Source organism: Nelumbo lutea, chromosome 3 (genome assembly GCF_056320005.1).
Source record: "Nelumbo lutea isolate HS-2025 chromosome 3, American lotus-T2T, whole genome shotgun sequence".
Classification (NCBI taxonomy): Eukaryota; Viridiplantae; Streptophyta; class Magnoliopsida; order Proteales; family Nelumbonaceae; genus Nelumbo; species Nelumbo lutea.
Genome location: NC_142686.1, coordinates 26,175,595 through 26,195,859, shown reverse-complemented (window position 1 = coordinate 26,195,859; position 20,265 = coordinate 26,175,595). Strand labels below are relative to the sequence as shown.

Genomic DNA, 20,265 nt, shown 5'->3' with positions numbered 1-20,265 from the left:
CCAGCCTAAACCCGAGGTCAATCTCGATTTTTCCGACCTGAGACTAGCCCAACCCACCCTGTAATTTGATGCATTCGAATTAAGCTCAGGCCCAGGCCAGGCTAAGGTTGGTACTTGGTACCATGCAAACGGTGTGACCACGGTCTTGTGTGCACTGAAACCGATTTCATCAGCCATCAAGTGCATACTCATGTAGGAGCTGTTTTAACCAATAAAAATGTTCCAAGTTGGTCATCCAAGTGTATATGGGTATATGGCCTATTGTTTAAACAGCCATTAACACAGCCAACAAGTGCAGCTAATACCGACTTTGTTACCCTTCACCACATCAATGACTAACCTCAACTCAATAACAAAACTTAACTAAAAGTATGGTATGAAAATCTGGCCTTTTTCCCCTCTCTGGTCCCACTACATGGTGGGGATGCAGATCTGGAATATTCCATTATGTTAAAAATATATAATATAAAAGAATCGAAATAGAAAATTTAAGTTACACCGGCAACGCCGAGAGTAAAAACTCTGGCTGTAATCTTTGTAGTAGAATCCCACAAAAAGGACAAAAGGGTTTTAAGGAAAGTTGATTCCAAGACTTGACGTCTAAAGAAAACTTGCATTCTGAAGGAGATTTAGACATGCTAAAAAGAATTTGAGGCGCCAATTTTGAAGCCCACCTTTGACAGCATATACAAAACCATAGTGGGGTAGTGGGGCAAACCCGCATGGATATGGTACACCTTGCTAGTTTATGTCTTTGGCCAACTCCGCATGCTGCACCTTTACAGAAAGCAACTTCTGAAGATTCAAATGGAACTGGTGAAGAACAATAGCTACACTTCTCTTCTGTAACATATTCACAGATGGAGGGCAGCCTGTTGTTGAAGCAAAGACATGATAAAAGAAATTAGGAAACAATCATTTTAAGTTTAATTTGTCACCTCAGTTACAAAAGGAAAAACATTTTAAGTGGCATCTAATGCTTGAAATTAGTTGGGAAAAAAGGACGGCCAGCAAACTAAATTGAATGGGCAAAAACAATATAAACATCATATATTACGCATGGGAAAGAGGTGTAAAGGGATTGGTCATGATCTGGATCCACTCTGATCATGACAATAGCCCTGGACGATAACCAGGATTGAATTCAGATTGAACCAAGTCCAATCCAAAAACTTTACTTTAAGATCCGTTCAACCCTCCCAAGCCAGTTGATATCCAGGACAAGCACTGGATGAAAACTTTTTCTATATAAAAATTGCCATTAACAAGGGACTTCACAGAGTGTTACTTCAGATATAAAACTTTATACCAAGAACTTGTAGATTCAAGGTTCATCAATGCAACTTCTAGTCGGATCTTATTATTTGTAAAAATTGAATCCAAGCAGTCTGGCTCAAACAAGGTCTTGAAACCTTCAATATGCAAACGAGTTGAATTTTCCAATGTCTTGTCCAGTAGACCCATGACCTTTTGTTTGTTTGTTTGTGTGTTTCTGCCGGCCAGTGGGACGGTGGGGGTTTCCATGGTTCAAAATTTTGCTCATACATAATAAGCATTTCCCATTTTTCCCCAAGGGCTAAATGAAAACTTCAATATTCAAATTTAGGTAGCTGAATCGAGGATCTTCAACAAATTTTATAAAGAATGATTAATATTTAAAAGTAGATCAAAGTTAAGTTAAATAGGTTTTTTCCTTACAAAGAAAAAGAGAATGGGTGATGTATCGATAAAAACCCTTTCCCCAATTTTTAATAAAAAAGACATGAAAACCAACTTTTAAAAAAACTAAAAATAAATAAAAGTGCATGTTTTTAAGTACCAATACACCTCTGCCGATACAGAGGTATATCTATACTATGAACCTTGGGTAGATTTGGTAGAAGGAAAATTGGTAGACCGATGATAGTAGAAAGAAAATAGAAGAGTAATAATATGAAGACTGAAGGAAAAATAAGTAGCAAAAAATATTTCAGGAGAATCTGAAGGAAAATGGCAAAATGATTTAGAGACTTGGTGGAACTGAAATGTTCAAAGTATAATCAAAGCAAAACAAGCATGTTATAAAGATTGGCAAAAGACTAAAAATGTAAAAACCGACACTTACTTGAAACTATTCAGTCCATTATGCTTAATATGAATGTCCCAAAGCATTTTTGGAGTGATGCTGTCCTAACATCATGTTTCCTCAACAACCGGATGCCCATGTCCATCCTTGGAAGACGGTTCCCTTTCCCAATCTTGCTTCCCACTCTATCTGTTTCCTCTTACCCCTAGAGTCTTTGGGTGTGTTTGTTTTGTTCAAAATTTAGGGCCTGGTCTAGACAAGTTAGATGCTCATGCTACTAAATGCATCTTCCTTGGATACTCCAGAACCCAAAAAAGGTATAAGTGCTATATAACCCTAACTCTCATCGATCCTCTGTGTGCTATGATGTCACTGTCTTTGAGTCCGTTCCATTATTCTCGAATACTGATGTCCCTTCTCCAACTCCTATGGTTCCACTTCCAGTTCCAGTTGAGGACCCCCTTCCTATGTTTCTTGTTCCATCTCTGTCGCTGCCTTCACCAGTGCAAGTTAATATTGAGAGGCCACCAATCACACAAGTGTATACTCACAAAAGAGCACCAGCCCCTCCTCCAGTTCAACCCTTGTCGACAGATCCTATGGCTGCACCTCCTCCTTCTGACCTCGATCTTCCTATTGCATTGCGGAAAGGTCAACGTAGTTGTACATCTCACCATATTTCTCATTATGTTTCTGCTACTCACCTTTCCGCTTTCCATCACAATTTTATATCTTTGCAATCCGTTTCCGATCCTAAGACTGTCCAAGAAGCCCTTACCTCTCCAAGGTGGCAACAACCAATGGAAGAGGAATTGTCTGCTTTGCAACACAATCACACGTGGGAACTTACCACTCTCCCTCCCGGTAAGCATGTGGTTGGATGTAAGTGGATATACACAATGAAGTATCTTCCAGATGGTAGTGTAGAACGATTAAAGGTCAGTTTAGTGACCAAAGGTTATTCTCAGTTATATGGGGTTGACTATATGAAAACATTCTCTCCTATGGCTAAGATTAGTTCAATTCGGGTAATGATTTCATTAGCAGCAATGCATGGTTGGCCTCTCTTGTAGCTTGACATAAAAAATGCCTTCTTACATGGTGATCTAGTTGAGGAAGTGTATATGAAACCACCAAGGTTTGTTGCTAAGGGGGAGGATGGTAAAGATTGTTAGACTTAAGAAGGAGATCTATGGATTGAAATAATCTCCACAAGTGTGGTTTGGTAGATTCAGTGAAGTAGTGAAGAACTTTGGCATGAAACAGTGTCAAGTAGACCATTCTGTGTTCAGCCATGACTCAGAAGATGGGAAAATCTTGTTGGTAGTGTATGTGGATGATATTGTCATAATTGGCATTGACAACAATAGAAGTTGCAAGGTCAAGGCAAGGAATTAACTTGCGCCAAAGGAAATATGTCATTGATCTACCTCCTAGAAGGTACAGGGGGTTGGTGGGAAAATTGAACCACCTAACTATTACTCGACCAGATATATCATTTATTGTAAGCATGGTGAGTCAATTTATGCAGCATCCTCGGGTTCCACATTGGGAAGCAATTCTAAGAATAATCAGGTACTGAAGAGTGCTCCAGGTCGTGGTCTAATATACAAGAGTGGAGGACCTCTTGAGATAGAAAGGTATACGGTTGTCGATTGGGCAGGATCTATGTCAGATTAAAGGTCTACTACAGGATATTGTACCTTCATTGGTGGCAATCTGGTAACTTGGAAGAGCAAAAAACAAACAGTGGTGGCAAGAAGTAGTGCAGAAGCAGAGTACAGGGCTATGGATCATACTACATGTGAACTAGTGTGGCTGAAAAATTTGTTGCAAGATATGGGGCTCTCAATTGACAGGCCCATGAGGTTGTACTATGATAATCAAGTTGTTGTATACATTTCTTCAAATCCTTTCTTTCATGAGAGAACAAAGCATATTGAAGTTGACTGCCACTTTGTACGAGAAAAAGCGATCGATGGAGTGATAAATACAACTCATGTGAGTTTATGAAACTAGTGGGCAAATTTGTTTACAAAGGGGCTGAGTCGAGAAAGAGTGGGTTACATATGTGACAAGCCGAGACTATATGATATATACTCTCTAACTTGAGGGGGAGTGTTATGATCAACAGTAGAAGGGTAGTTCAGTCATTTGTCCATCTAATTAAAGTTAATTAATGTTGAATGGTCTGTTTTGTCTGAGTTTAAGTGTGTCCCATACTTAACAAGGGACAATATTGTCTTTTGCAATCCAACACAGAGCATAAATACAAAGTGGGTCGGCTGGGTGAAATAACTTTTCTTCTCCTCAACCGAACCCTTTCTTGCTCCTTCGGTTCACAGTTGGAATGGGGTTGCTGGTTTTTTTCATAAGCTCGGTTGGGATCTGGATAGTTGTCTTAACTTCTTGGGCAAGATTTTAGGTTGTTTGCAGTAGGTGTGAATTATGTGTTTGAGATTCTCAATTTGATGGAGGCTTTGTAGCATTTCTTCTCTTCGGTGATTTTTGGTAACCTTTTCTTGTAATTTCTTTTTTCTTTTTATGAAACTATTATTTTATTTTATCTTAAAAAACTCTATAACACATCATTTTGCATCCAAAAAGTAACTCGAAAAAAAGGTGTCATGATGTAAGACTTGTATTTGGTTTTTAATGATACTTTGATGATAAATAATATATTTTTATTGTTTGTTGTAGTAGATTTAATCTTTAGGCCTCTTTTATAAACAACAATAGAAAGTAACTTTGTTAATGCTTAAAAACTCCAAAAACAGTGTCATGCTGAATACATCATTCCCCGATATTTTCTGCTTTATAAATTTCCCATTGGGCCTGGTACACTCTACAACAGGATCACTCATGCAAACTCAGCCCTCGCTGGAAAATAAACTAAATTATTTCCATCTTAAAAACCGCCTGAACGAACATCCTGAGGCTGTAGCTAATGCTTTTGTTCTTCTTACTGATAACCTAGGAGTCGAAAGACCTACTTCCCTTACCAGTTTATGACAACCGGCTCAGTTCCCTTCTACTATATTGTTCTTCCAACCAAAGGGCAGTTTTAACCCCTCCAGAAGAGCTCAAAACTCTGCCTTAAGAGAGTTTCCAACATATGTTGCACCAGAAAAGTTAAGTAAAGCATTCACACCATGATCTCTGAGAACCCCACCAATACCTGATGCTCCCATGTCTAAGCAACAACCATCAAAGTTTAATTTTATCCTTCCTCTGGAACCATCAAAACCCTAGTTATTTGATGTATATAAGCATTTTAGAGCTGAAGCCATCAACCTAATTCCATCCTAACGAAAAAGGATCCAATGGTTACCCCTTTAAATTCCTTCCCTTGTCAAAACCAAATGGGAGACCCTTACCATGATCAAGTCAAATGGGACTTACTGTAAATTATATTATGACTAAACCAATATTCATTGTCAAGCTTCTGACCATAAATCTATTGTCTATTAAACTACGACAACGAGAGTCTTCATAGAGAACATAATTTTCACATAGGTTAAACTGGTTTAAGTTCTGGTTCAAGTAATAAAAAATGCAGATAAAATAGAACTCGGCACCTGAGCAAAAAATCAAAATTAATAGCTAAGAAAGTTGAGAACAAAGATTTCAGGCAACTATAATATTAAATGTGACATTCAATTCATGAATATTCTGTTTGTGCAAAGAATTATAGTTTTATTTACTTGCCATTGCGTCATGACATAGCAAAGATGAAGCATTCAGAAAAGTATTATTTTTCAATTTTATTGAACAATATAAAATTCTACTATATTCTTCTTGAAATTCTTTCTCAGTTTCCATTAATTTCTTTAACTGCTCTGCATTATGTTGGAGAAGCAAGAAACTCTGTTCATCTGATGAAATGGCATTTTCTTTTTAAAGAGAAATAAAGAGATGTCAATGATTGAAGAAAAATTAGGTTACATGAAACGTTAAGAGTAAATAAAAAGAAACAGCAAAGTCCGGTTATTGAGAAAAAAAAAAGACGCAGGATAAAGAGATTTGCAAACTCTCTTACTGAACAGGTCACTGCTTTTCTTCAGTGATGCTCATATGATGATGGTACAATGACAAAGAAACATTACAGTTTTTGCTAGAAGGTTCGGAGTCAGTAGTTCTCATCCTCTACTGAGTCAGGTGGACGGGATTCAACAGAACCCTGAACAATACCATGGAGTTGAACCTGCATTTTTACATGCTTGAACTTGGGTCTTCAATGTAGGAGATATGCCATTAGACCATTGAAGAAAGAGATTAGTGGCAGCTAGCCATTAACTCAGACAATAAGTAATAGATAAAAGAAAAATGTCTACCCACTGACATGGAACTACCAAATAGAAGTTATGTTATGCAGTGTAAATACTCTTAGTAGAATTCAGGTCATGACATATAATTAAAGAGCTTCTGTGTTATCTAACATCATGTGATAGCATTTAGAAGAGTTTTCAGAGGTCAAAATAGAAAAAAAGGAAATATTTTTAAAGTTATTTCTCTTTCAATCTTCTAATATTATTTATAGAATCAAGTGTTTTCTTTTTTGCCAGTTTGACAGTGTACTTCGAAAATTATTATTAGCCAATTCCAAAATGTCTACTTCCCATAACTGGGAAATACTTGGACAGTGCAGAGAACTAACATTATGATCATTAATGAAAATAACATAATGGAAGACTTGATCATTACAAAACATAAGCAAAGTTGTTAAGGATACCTTGTATGGATATCTTTAATTTCTGCTCTCAGGAGTTTAAGTTGGTCATGCACCCATTCATGATTTATTCCAATCCACTGTTCCATCTGCGCAACCCCAGAAGGGGTCCAGTATCTAGCTATTGAAATATTATTGGCAGAAGAAGTTACATGACTAGAAAGAACTGCAAAGCTAAAAGTAACTAGCCTTTCTAGCAGTTCTCTTTCATTTCTAATAAATAACTCAATCCACAGTTTTAGTTGCTCATCTTCAACACCATCTAAGCTTTCTGTATTGTGATGTCTGAAGTTATGTATATCTGCCTTCAGCTCAGACAGTATTAAACGTCTACAGATAACATTGAGAATGTGCATCTGGCGGGAATGAATCTTGTGTATAAATTTTGGGGCACATGACAAAGTACTTTCTGATGGGAAGTTTGCATGGCATGCCACAAGGCAACTTGAGATCCATTTAGTCAATACACGTTCAACATATTTTGGTGCTGCTTGCTTGAAACCTGACAATGCTTCTATAGCATCCCATAGAACCAATGGCTTATCTATATACTCATATTTCTTTAAAGACCACAAAATGTTAGCCTCCCAACAGGCCAGTTCCTTTCCCAAGAAACCAGACAGACCTTCAGTTCCAATATCAGGGTATGTGTCCAATGAAACTTCAACCTGCTGTCCTCCAATCCAGAAGAACTCAACAGCAGCCTTTTGAGTTCTGTAAATATTTCAATAGATTCAAGAATTCAAGTGAGCAATAGACACATGTAAGTAAACCTAGAGTTGTTTTTTGAGTATATAATATGTTTTATATAAAGAGAATGCAATGATGCTTTTGGTAATATACCCAAGCAAGATAATAGAAATATTAGCATATACACCAGACTAAAATATCTGATTTATCCTACTCAAGCAGCACAGATTTGGTAACGTATTCTTGCAATATTCTCACCTTGCCTGATACATTGGATCCAGAAGATCAGCATCAAAGCTTCGAGCCTGAACAATCAAGTACACAATTAATTGCTTCTTAAAACCATGATAAATAACAGCATAAGCTTGAAAATAAGGAGCAACTATTATATCCCACAGTAGTGCCAATACCAAATACTACTTCTGCCCTTTTGCTAACAATTATAATGAAGAATACAAACAATTTTAGAAATAAGAGTAAATCGACATGTTCTTGTTAAAGTTCATGCACATGAAAAAAAAAAACTCTTTATTAATCTTCATCCTCTTTATAATAATCATCTAAGAAAAGGTAAAAAATTTCACAACATATTGGGCCGTATCAGCCGATACCTATCATTTCTGTGGGAGCCAGATGCATGAAACACAACGAAACCTTGGTTTCATTTTTTTTTTGTCTATATAAGTCCAATACAGGCCCATGTCGGGTATGTATCAGGTCATTTTGGATCTATATCAGCCAATATGAACCCAATATAGGCCGACACTATGTATGTGTCGGCCGATACATTCCAATTTTTTTATTATGACAAGACTATTCCCTTTCTCTCTCTAACAACTCCTATAATTATTCCCTATAACCTTTATAAATACTCTCCCCTCTCTTCATAACTTTTATTTAATGCTACATTCCTTAAACTATCTCCTTTATTTAATACTACATTTGAGCAATAGCCAAATTCCAATTTGAATTAATCAATGCCATTAAACATGCCTAAAACTACAAGTGGAGGATTTGAACCCTAGTCATTAGTTTGTAACTACCGTACACCACTACACCATACCGTTGTTGTTTGTCATAAACATGCATTTTGATTCTTAAGAAAAACTGTCTTCTTATGGAATGTTTGATAATAAATGCTAAAATTGATTATTAAAATTTATATACTAAAAAGAAGTAATACAAATTATATTCATGTTATGAAAATTAAGGTATATACATATAAATCTTAATTCTTCCATCATTTTTCAACATTTATCATTTGTCTTCTGATGCATCACAATTTATATAAAACATTAAAGTATGATTTTTTATGTTTATGTAACCCATTTATAGTCATATAAAAATTATATTTTTTTGATAAATGAATAATGATTTTATTAATAAAATAAGGAAGTATACATTCACCCTAAGACGAGGCATGAGATGTTACCTCCCTTAAAGATGAGAACATAAGCATACTCTTAACAGGACACAATCATAAGGTTGCCCAAAATAATTCAACCCTTGAGACCCCTTGTTTAGCCAAAGAATTAGTCATAGCATCCACTGATCTGCTAACCCACTGAAAACTAACTAGCATGTTCCTTGTGAGCCAATTAACTTTCTTGTGAAGATCCTTGTAGCCCCAAAAGATTGTTTCTGGATTCAACAGCCAGCCCACTACCACCTAAGAGTCAAATTTGATAGCCCTTAACTATCAAATTTTCCACTCCTAGTTGGTTGGCAACCTCTATTCCCTTTTACTACAACCAGTATATTGGCCCTTGTAGAATCAACAACTCCCACTGGACCCAAAAATAGGGATAGAATGTTGCTGTCCTTGTCTCTTAAGACCTTCCTATCTCTGAAGGTCCTGGATTACCTTGACAGCTCCCATCAAAATTCAGCTTTACCACACCCTCTGTAGGAGGTCTCCAAACTGCTTGTAATCTATTCTTTTTGGATGAGGTGGAGGCCACCTCTATAAAAATTTTCCAAAGATCATCAAAGGAGTAATCCCTAAACAAATCTGAAGTTTCAGCCAAAGAATTGCCCTTCAAAAGATACATTCCTTCACTTCTTCAATGCTTCTTTCCTTTTCTTGGAATATTCTAGCATTCCTCCTCTCCTCTCAAATAATCCACAAAGTTGCTGCTCTGATGCACTTCCACATTAGTTTCCCTCTCTTAGAACAAAGGGACTTGAAGAAAGAAGCACAAGTGAAGGAGCCATTTGGAGTTAAGAGTCCAAATTCATCTATCGAGTTGAAAGATGTCTAAACAAATAGAGCCCAGAAGAAGTAGAAGCTCAGAAACACAAGCAAGTCCTTCATCCTTTAAACCTCTACAAAACCCAAATTCCCAATTTAGAAACAAAGGGAGAACTGGGGTCAAAAGAAACCCTGAAACTAGTATCTTTTTAAAAAGGGAGATAGAGTAGAGAGAGAGGAAACAATCTTTTAGAGGTTGAGTGCCCATCCAAATATCTTCCCAAAAAAGAACAAAATTACTAGAGCAAATGGCATACCTTACAAAGGTAAGGAATTTCAGAACAGTGCCAAAAATTGCCTCCCAAGGTGTTGTGAGAAAAGCTCATCGAGATATCCATGAATACTAGCCACCACCTCATGCCATAACCTCTCTCTTTCCAATGTCCACCTCCAAAGCCACTTGCCTAGAAGAGCTCCATTCTTATTGACTAACTTCCCTAGCCCTACCCCCCCCCCTTCTTTTTTATTTCAGCTCACCACTTCCCATTTGAATTTCGTCATGTATTCATGCATGTCTTGATTTTTCATTTGTATCCATGCATATCCCGATACGTTTCTCAAAATTGCTTTACCGATACATCTTGCATTTCTGATACTTTGGACTTTGATCTAAGCCTTGTCCCAACTATATAGGTCAGCTATCTTCATCTTTCTCATGATTGATCTTGTTTTTTTCTTTTTCTTTTCAATAAATAGCTGAATGAATTTCATTAAAATGATCACCCAACAGCTCACCAAGATTACACAATATCTCTCTATAAATGGAGCTATAAAACAATACAAATGAGAACAAACATTTACAAATTACAATCCAATACAGGCAACTCCATTCTAGGTGTTCCCTCCAAACTCTAGCTCTTGACAATAAGGCTGCCCACAAATTAGCATTACTAGGAACCCATTTGAACAAGGAGTTCAAAGTGGAACCTAGAGAATTATTGATTGATAGAAAAAGAGAAAGGAGAAAGAATAGAACTTGGGAGCCAAAAAACATGTGGCCATGGTGGGTCAAACATTAATTTATTATATATAAGGTGACTGCTAACAGCAATAAAGTACAAGAATGCCCCTATTTAAGGAGAACGTGACATAGCATGCTACCTGACTTAACTTGAGACATCATGTGACAAACATGTGACCACTACAACACTCTCCCTCAAGTTGGGTCATACAAATGAATGAAGCTTGCCTTGTCACATAACTCATTGTGCCATGAAACAACAGCAAGTTGCTCCTTTGAGTTGACATAGGGTGTTGTACATGCTTCACCCCTCTCACGTTTCGCTTATAAAATACTTATCAACCTCAATGTGTTTAGTCCTATCATGGAGAACCGGCTTTGTAGCTATGTTGATGGTTTCTTTGTTGTCACAATAGAGTGACATAGGACTATCCACAGTAAAGCCCAATTCTCCCATCATGTTTTTGATCTAAAGAACTTTGGTCAGCCCATGAGTCATGGCTCTATGTTCAGCTTCAGCACTGCATCTTGCAACCCACACTTCGCTTTCTGCTTGTCCATGTAACTAGTGGATTTTCTGTCACCCATAGATGATATCCGGCCCAATTAGCATCAATGTATATTTCCACTTTCATATGGTTATGTTTCTTGAACAAGAGACCAGCCCCTGGATACTTTTTTAGATACCAATGGACCCTTTCTGCAGCCTTAAGATGAGCAACCTTAGGAGAGTACATGAACTGAGAATCCCCCACTACATACACAAATATCAAGCTGAGTCATAGACAAACGTAATAACCTTCCTACTAATAACAAAATTGTTTAACATTCTCTAGAGGCTAGCTATCACAATCACTAAGTCTATGGTTAGCATCAATGAGTGTATCAGCTGGCTTTGCCCCCAATTTCCCAGTATCCTTTAAAAGGTCCAGGGTCTATTTCCTTTGAGAAATGAAGACACCTTTCTTTAAAGAAGCAATCTCAATTCCAAGGAAATAATTAAAAGGCCCTAGATCCATCATCTTTTTTTACCAGCAAAAAGATGTTTTATTAATTTAGATAAAAGAAAACTATAGGCTTTAATGACAAGAATGCCATCCCCATTAACAATAACTTGATTACAAAGAAGCCCAGTAAAGATGCTGCCTTGCAGCGCCTTGCACCTCCACCTGTCTATAGCCCAGCTGCTTTACAAGCCGAAGACCCTATAGCAATGCCAACATTTCAGCCTTCAAAGAATTAGCAACCCCAACTGGCCCTGAATTCCTGCCATGCCCAGGTTGCCCAAGGAGCTTCCATCAAAGTTCAGTTTAACATTGTTACCTTCTTGGGGTTTATGTTCCACTCTTATTTTTCTTTTTCTCTAGTAGATTGTGCTACCTCATTCCATGCTCTTAGAATGCAATTCTGAAAGCAGTCCAATGTCTTAACCCATAAACCTTCACTTTTGTACTGTTTAATCCGATGAAACTGATTATAATAAACCTGCTGAATATTTAGACTCTAGCACAGATTTGTTTGCCCTTGCCTCAAGGGGATTGATATAAATTGACGCATAGAATTAAGATAGCCAGTAATGTGTTTGCGAAAGAAACAAAGAGATTAAAAGTTTCACGTGCTTGAATTGTTGACTGCATAAACATGTATTACATCTTATATTTCATTTTATTTGTTCATTTCACTTTGAATATCCATTATATATATTCAAATTTGAGCTAATAGGCCTTTTAAAACATTAAATTTAAAATATATGTATTTTATAAAATAATACTACTTTTAATATTAAAAGGTCCATAAATTTCTAATATTTCCAATGGCATATTTCCATTTCAATGAATACTGCCATGAAATTTTATTGGAATCGACATATTCTCCAGTGGACACTATTGATACCATGTGGACTACAAGAGAGTATTATAACATAAGCTGGTGACAATATTGTGGATATGCAAGTAGCAATTTCTTTTATCAATAACAGAAAGCAATTTTACTAAATAAAGAGTAAGGACAATAAAGTACAAAGATGAATAAGGGGAGAGATTACCACCATGAGTGATGCAGTAGGGTTGGAACAAATTAACACAAGACAGGAAGAGAGAGAAAGAGAGAGTAGAAAGGGTAGAGAAAGAGAAAAAGGGAGAGAAATCCCAAGGAATCACTCCAAGGGGCCCTAGAATCACTCTAGGGTTTGTAGGAATCACTCCGTACAGCAAGATAACTCTTAAGAAATCTTCATTCATTCATTACCCTCAAAAGGAAGAGAATACATCTATTTAGAGAGACTTGTGTGGCACGGAACACTGTTCACCATAATTACAAAAAATGCCACTCTTTGTCTTGTGCATCAAGAAACACAATAACTTTCTATCTACTAATGCAAATAAACTGAAAATTGAAAGACAAACACTACTAAGCTATAAGAACAAGATGCTATAGCCCAAGTCCACATTGGGCTGTTCAAATGCTATAGCCCAAGTCCCAAGAGTCTTCTCCATGCCAAATCAGAACCTGTTTGTTGGCCTTCTTACGAGAATAGGTCTTATAATGCATGGACCGATCCCCATCATCTCTCCCTAACTTGAAAGAACTCGACCCTGGTGAGTTAAGGGCATGATACTGCTCATAAAGCTCTGGATTAAGATGATACACGTTTTCAGCTGTAATCCATGAACATTCTAAAAGAGGTAGATTCTTCCACTTTACAAGAAACTTTTGGTAACCCCCACTTGTTGTAGAAATCAACTTCACATCAAGGATATCTTCAGGCACATTAGTATGTGGAACCAAAGGTAGCTTAGGCAATGGGACTATGGGACAATCACTATGGCCATGATATGCACTTAGCTCTTCAACATTGAAGATTGGGCTAATTCCCATTTCGCTTGGCAGCTCTAGGACATAAGCATTAGAACTGATTTTCTTAGTGATCTTATATGGACCTGCACTCTTGGAGTGAAGCTTCTTATAAAAGCCCTTAGTAAAGCGTTCAGGGCGTATACGCACCATAACCATATCATCACTGCAAAGAGCAATCTTGCACTTAACTTCATCATGGATTTCTCTCATGTGGCAAAGAAAAGCCTTCAGCCTCTATGCTAGACCTAGCTTCTTGTGGCAAAGACACTAAATCAATAGGCCTCTTAGGCTGAATTCCAGTAACCATCTCAAAGGGACTTCTTCTAGTTGACCTGTTAATTGAACTATTGTAAGCAAATTCAGCCATAGGTAGAACGAGATCCCACCTGCAAGTATGGTTACCAACTAAGCAACGTAGCAAATCACCGAGGCTCCTATTAACTACCTCAATTTGGCCATCAGTCTGAGGATGGAAAGAAGATGAGAACTTCAGCTTTGTATTGAGAAGTTTCCAAAGTGTCTTCCAAATGTAACTCATAAACTTAGCATGGCAATCAGAAACAATAGTAATAGGAACACCATGTAAACGACCAATTTCCCTAAAGAATAAGCTTGCCAGATGTGAGGCATCCAATGTCTTACTGCAAGGAATAAAGGGGACCATTTTTGAGAACCTATCTACCACAACATAAATTGAATCATGACCCCTTATCATCTTGGGAAGACCTAGGACAAAATCCATAGAGAGATCTTGCCAAGGCTCATGCGGAATTGGTAAAGGGGTGTACAACCCTGTATGTTTCTTTCTCCCTTATGCCAATTGACAAACTCTGCACTGTTTGATCACACATTCAATATCAGACTTAAGGCTAGGCCAATAAAAGTGATCTTCTACCATAGCAATGGTCTTGTCCCAACCAAAATACCCAGCAATTCCACCTGCACGTAACTCCCATATAACATAACCATGTAGTGAGGTGTTAGGAACACACAAGCAAGTTTCCTTGAATAAATAACCATCAGGGATAGAAAAACAAGGATATTCAGATTGCTGTCCAAGTTGTAAAGAACCATAAATGATGCTGAAATCCTTGCAACCATCACAATCTTGCTTCAAATGATTGAACCCCACAACCTGTACAGACATAGAATGAAGTATATACACCATTTGGCTCAATGCATCGGCTACTCGGTTCTCGGCACCAGCTGTATGCTTAATCACAAAGTTATATTCTGCTAAAGATTCAGCCCATTTCTGATGTCGACTACTAAGATGCTTCTAGGATTTGAGATATTTGAGTGCCTCATGATCTGAATACAAAACAAACTCTTGAGTAATTAAATAATCACGCCAATGTCAAAGACATTGCACCACAGCAAAGAATTCTTTGTCATATGTGGAGAACTTTTGTCTAGCTTCATTAAGTTTTTCACTGTGAAAAGCTATAGGATGTCCTTCTTGCATAAGCACACCACCTATTCCAACTTGGGAAGCATCACAAAACACCTCAAAGATCTTTGAAAAGTTGGGCAAATGTAACATTGGGGTCTCAGTCACCCTTTGCTTGGTAGTCAGTCTCAAAGGCTTTAGTTGCAGCCTTAGACCAAACAAATTCCCCCTTTTTCATAGCTCCTATAATTGGTGCCATAGTAGTGCTGAAATTCCTTATGAAACGCCTATAAAAAGTAGCCAATCCATGAAAGCTTCTCACTTCATGGATGTTAGTGGGAGTGGGCCAATCAAGTATAGCTTTCACCTTGTCAGGATCAGCCTTCACACCTTCAGAGGATAAAAAAAAAAATCCTAAAAAGATAGCAATAGGTGTCATAAAAGAGCAATTCTTTAAGTTGATGTAGAATTTTTCCTGGCATAAAACTCTCATCACTTGACGTAAATGGTCAAGATGATCATTAGGAGTATGACTGTATAAAAGAATGTCATCAAAGTAAACAACCAAGAAACAACCAATAAAAGAAATGAAGTACCTGAGTCATAACTCTCATGAAAGTGCCAGGAGCATTAGTTAAGCCAAAAGGCATAACCAGACAATCATAGAGGCCATCCTTTGTCATAAAAGCAGTTTTCCATTCATCTCCAAGTCGAATCCTAATTTGGTGTTATCCACTTCTAAGATCAATTTTAGAGAAAATAGTAGCTCCACACATCATATCCAGCATGTCATCTAAGCGTGGAATAGGGAACCGGTACTTGATTGTAATCTTGTTGATGGCTCTACTATCTACGCACATCCTCCATGAGCCATCCTTCTTGGGAGTGAGTAGAGCCAATAAAACACATGGGTTGAGACTCTCTCTAATGAAGCCCTTCTTCAATATATCATCCACTTGCCTCTTCAACTCAACATGTTCTATGGGACTCATCCGGTGTGCAGACAAATTAGGTACTTGAGACTCGGGAATCAAGTCTATTGCATGTTGGACATCACGTAGAGGTGGTAATTCATTAGACAACTCTTTCGGAATCAAATCTGAAAAACCAACCAACAAGTCTTCAACCTCTTTTGGCACCTTTAAAATAGGGGCATGTGCTGGTTTATTCACTTCTTTCACTATTAGGGCATAAACAAGGCATGGGCCTTTGCTCTCCTCCTCAATTTGCTTCTTGGACAGCAAAAGAGGTTGCTTCTTTTATTCAACTACTTGTTTTTGGGCTGGAGCTGCCTTTTGAGGGGCCTTAGTTCGCTTCTTGATCTCATCAGGTGACATAGGTTTAATAACAATTCTCTTTCCATTAAATAGAGAGTAATATGTATTCTCTTTCCCACAATGGTATACATCCCTATCTTAAAACCATGGTCGGCCTAACAGAATATGTGTAACATTCATAGGAACAACATCACACCAAATATCATCAACATAAGACCCAAAGGAAATAGAAACAAGAGACCTTTGTTCTACCTGAAGTATCTTGTTTAACCAAGCAATCTTGTATGATTGAGGATGAGGTTGTGCAACTAAATTGAGCCCTTCAACAGTTGTTGCAGAAACCACATTCATGCTGCTACCACCATCAAATATCAGCTTGCAAAGTCTGTCTCCGCTCTTGACATTGAAATGCATAGTGGCCCTTTCCACCACACTTGAAACAAGTATTTTCTGTTGTTCCCCTTTTATTAGCATCAATCATGATGTTCTTCCCCTTGTTATCAGCTCCTTGATACTTGGAACCATTAGACCTTACTAAAACTGCATTATGAGATGTAGGACTAGTGACTCTACCCTCATCTAAACTCTTACATGTTGCTGCCTCCACAGCTTGAATACCAAACCTCCTACTATTCACTTGCTTCAAGCTCTTCTTTATTTTAAGAGCCATCTGAAAAGCATCATCCACATCATAAACTCGTGCAGACATCATTTCCCTTTGAATATCAGCCCTTAAACCATTCCGAAATCGGGCTAAATTTTGTGCTTCTCACTTTCTGTAGACTGACATTTAATAGTAAGCTCACCAAACTTCTGCATGTACTCAGACACAGATAAGATGCCTTGCCTCAATGTCATCATCTCATCATGAAGAGCATCTTGGAAGTCATTAGGCAAATATTTCTCCTCCAAGTAATGCTTCATATCTTCCCAATGGGTGATAGGACGCTTACTCATATTCTGTAATCTATTCTCCACACTCAACCAGACTTTGTCATGGCCTACAAGTTTAAGTTTAGCAAATCTAACCCGTCTTTCATCCGACATATCAAACCAATCAAAGTATTCCTCGTGTATTGATATCACCTCTAAAACTAGGAACTTCTATCTTCACTTTACTAGTAATGTCATCTCGATGGTCATCTATATTAGTCTTAGAATGCTCCACCAACTCATCATAGAAATCATTTAAAGTACCTTGAGTTTGTAGAGTTTGAGACCTTAGGGGCTTGATGGCAGTCCTTAATGGGTGGTTCACATGTGGACCAGTAAGGTTATTGGTGTTAGAATCCTCTACTTCAGCTCTTCCGTGTAGAACACTGGTGCTGTTTTTCTCTTCTTGTTCTTCCAATCAACACTTCTACTTGAGCTTCTACGGTGTCCACTCGATTAATAAGTGCAAGCAGCAACTCTTCTTTAGCTTGTTCGCTTAATCTTCCTCTCATGTTTCTACCATGGTAATGAGCCATTTGAAAACCTAATACTCTGATACCAAAACTCATGCAGTAGGGTTGGAACAAATTAACACAAGACAGAAAAAGAGAGGAAGAGAGAGTAGAAAGGGTAGAGAAAGAGAAAAAGGGAGAGAAATCCCAAGGAATCACTCCAAGGGGTCCTACAATCACTCTAGGGTTTGTAGGAATCACTCCATACAGCAAGAGAGCTCTTAAGAAATCTTCATTCATTCATTACCCTTAAAAGAAAGAGAATACATCTATTTATAGAGTGACTTATGTGGCACGGAACACTGTTCACCATAATTACAAAAAGTGTCACTCTTTGTCTTGTACATCAAGAAACACAATAATTTTCTATCTACTAATGCAAATAAACTGAAAATTGAAAGGCAAGCACTACTAAGCTATAGGAACAAGATGCTATAGCCCAAGTCCACATTGGGCTGGTCAAAATGACGAAAATACCCCTGACCAGATCAGTCCAAGTCCCAAGAGTCTTCTCCATGCCAAATCAGAACCTGTTTGTTGGCCTTCTTCTTACAAGAATAGGTCTTATAATGCATGGACCGATCCCCATCAATGAGCCAGCTTGATATTCTTTAGAAAGATGTAGTTAAATATTAGTTTTTGTTTTTATAATAGATTATTTGGTAGATCTATTAGAAAAATTTGCATTTTCTACGAGTCTAAATTTTGCTTGAACTCATTCTATAATGTAGCTTTGACTATTAAGGTACAGAACAACTTCACAACCTATTATTTAGCCTATAACCTTAGTTTATTAGTTGTGTTTAATGAATTGGAACAAGATAATAACTTCAAAAAGTGTACCAACGCTTCTTTTATCATTTCATAAAATATCATTCTATATTTTTGCATATTTCACAATGTTTCCTCCATGTCTATGATTTTTACACAAGGTTTTGAAATCCGGATTGGTCAAGACAGCCGGACCGGTTGACTCGGGAACCATCCAGGCAACCAGCTATTTTCATCCTAAAACCATTCCTGGGCCAAAACTGCTGACTTGATAAGCAACCCGCTGACCTGGGTGGTCAAATTATCGACCAATCAACCCGGACAACGGTTTTTGGTCGTTTTTATTTTAATTATTTTTTTTATTATTTTAAATCTGAATGGGCGAACCGCTGACCCGGAAACTGGTGGCCAAACTGGTTCCAGTTCTAGGTCGATTTCTAAAACATTATTTTTACAACACTTACATACGATATTTCTAACATTTCCAACATGTTTCCTATATTTGGGTGATCGACATTTCCACCGAAACCAACATTTTAAACCTTGAAACGAATCTTGCATTGTCCAACCAAGAAACACCACCAACACCAACTGACAGTTATATGATAATTACAATTTTGTTAATAACAGTATTGACAAAGTTTCTAGAAGTAAGATTTTCATACCACAGCAACCGCCAAGTTTCCAGGAGATATTGCTAGACCAAAACATGAATCGTATACAAGTGGATGCTGCAAATAAGCTCAATGAATAAAAAGTAAATAAGGAAATGCAAAATTAGAAAAAGACCAAGAGGTATCATATCATACATCAAAAGAGCTTTTCAGGCCAAAAGAATTCGAAGGAATAGGCACTTCATGCAGGGAGTTCCCATGTAAAATCCAGCTGTGCATGGAATTATCCTATCATCATCATCAACACAGGACCAACTCTAAGTAATGGCAGAATTGGCTAAAAGAACCCTCTAAGCAATGGAAAAATAAAATGGAATATGGAACATGACAGATTAATGCCATTCTTTTGGTAATAACATTGCACATTAATGCAATCAACATGTTGATACACACAAGATGTATAGAGAAATAGCAAGACGAATAAAAGATAACATAAGAGAAAACTTCAGAACAACAATCATCAAGATAGTAAAAATTAACCCTTTCTTAATACCTGGCCACAGCTGTACAAACAACGACCATCAAATGCCCAAGCTATACCAGTAACCTGTTATAAGATCATAAAACATGTGAAAATCATCGATAGGTGACAAAAGTAGAACCTCACTACTGTTGACTTACAATATGTTCATGGGCACCATATGAACCAAACTTCTGGAACTTGTGGCTGGATATGCCACACCTCCATACTTCCAATGATCCTGATCCTTTTCCAATTGCCAGGAGCATTTCATCCAGGGTTTGTATGGGAACAATTACTGACAGTACCGACACTGGGACTGGAGAAGTGTTTAACACCTATTTAAACAAATACAGATGTCAACTACCCTTCTAATATCAATTGAATGAAACCAACAATGCATATATAGAAAATAATACCACCTCCTTCAGCAAGGAAAAGCAAGCACAACTAACTTCTGATGATTTGAGCAATCTACCAGTATCTCCAAGCCAGATCTTAACACTGACAATAAAACAAAAGGGAAAAAAAGAAACACAAAATGTTAAATGCTTTCCTGAAAAGTGTCAGAATTTGATTTCTAATTTCTATTAGTAGAACCTTCCATTAATGCTATCCAATGGATACAAAACTTGCCACCAACCTAAGTTTCAGTATCTGGTCAACGCTCTGAAGGAGCATTTCATTTTTCCCCAA

The 20,265-nt window shown here is 37.4% G+C and overlaps 1 protein-coding gene across 8 annotated transcripts in view; it reads right to left on the bottom strand.

Moving 5' to 3' along the window:
• Nucleotides 1-372: 372 nt before the first annotated feature.
• LOC148863772 (Transducin/WD40 repeat-like superfamily protein) overlaps nt 373-20,265 on the bottom strand; it is a 69,116-nt gene continuing 49,223 nt past the window's right edge. For 5 of the 8 annotated variants that reach the window (XM_088980078.1, XM_088980077.1, XM_088980080.1 and 2 more), the window contains exons 14-21: nt 19,992-20,073; nt 19,731-19,907; nt 19,603-19,656; nt 19,245-19,337; nt 19,101-19,166; nt 7,743-7,789; nt 6,798-7,508; nt 373-872 (exon numbers count right to left, since the gene is read on the bottom strand). In XM_088980078.1, coding sequence (XP_088836204.1) covers nt 494-872; nt 6,798-7,508; nt 7,743-7,789; nt 19,101-19,166; nt 19,245-19,337; nt 19,603-19,656; nt 19,731-19,907; nt 19,992-20,073 — 1,609 coding nt within the window. In that variant the 3' untranslated portion in view covers nt 373-493. The remainder of the gene's footprint in view (nt 873-6,797; nt 7,509-7,742; nt 7,790-19,100; nt 19,167-19,244; nt 19,338-19,602; nt 19,657-19,730; nt 19,908-19,991; nt 20,074-20,265) is intronic. The other 3 variants (XM_088980084.1, XM_088980083.1, XM_088980082.1) reach the window with 2 other exon arrangements.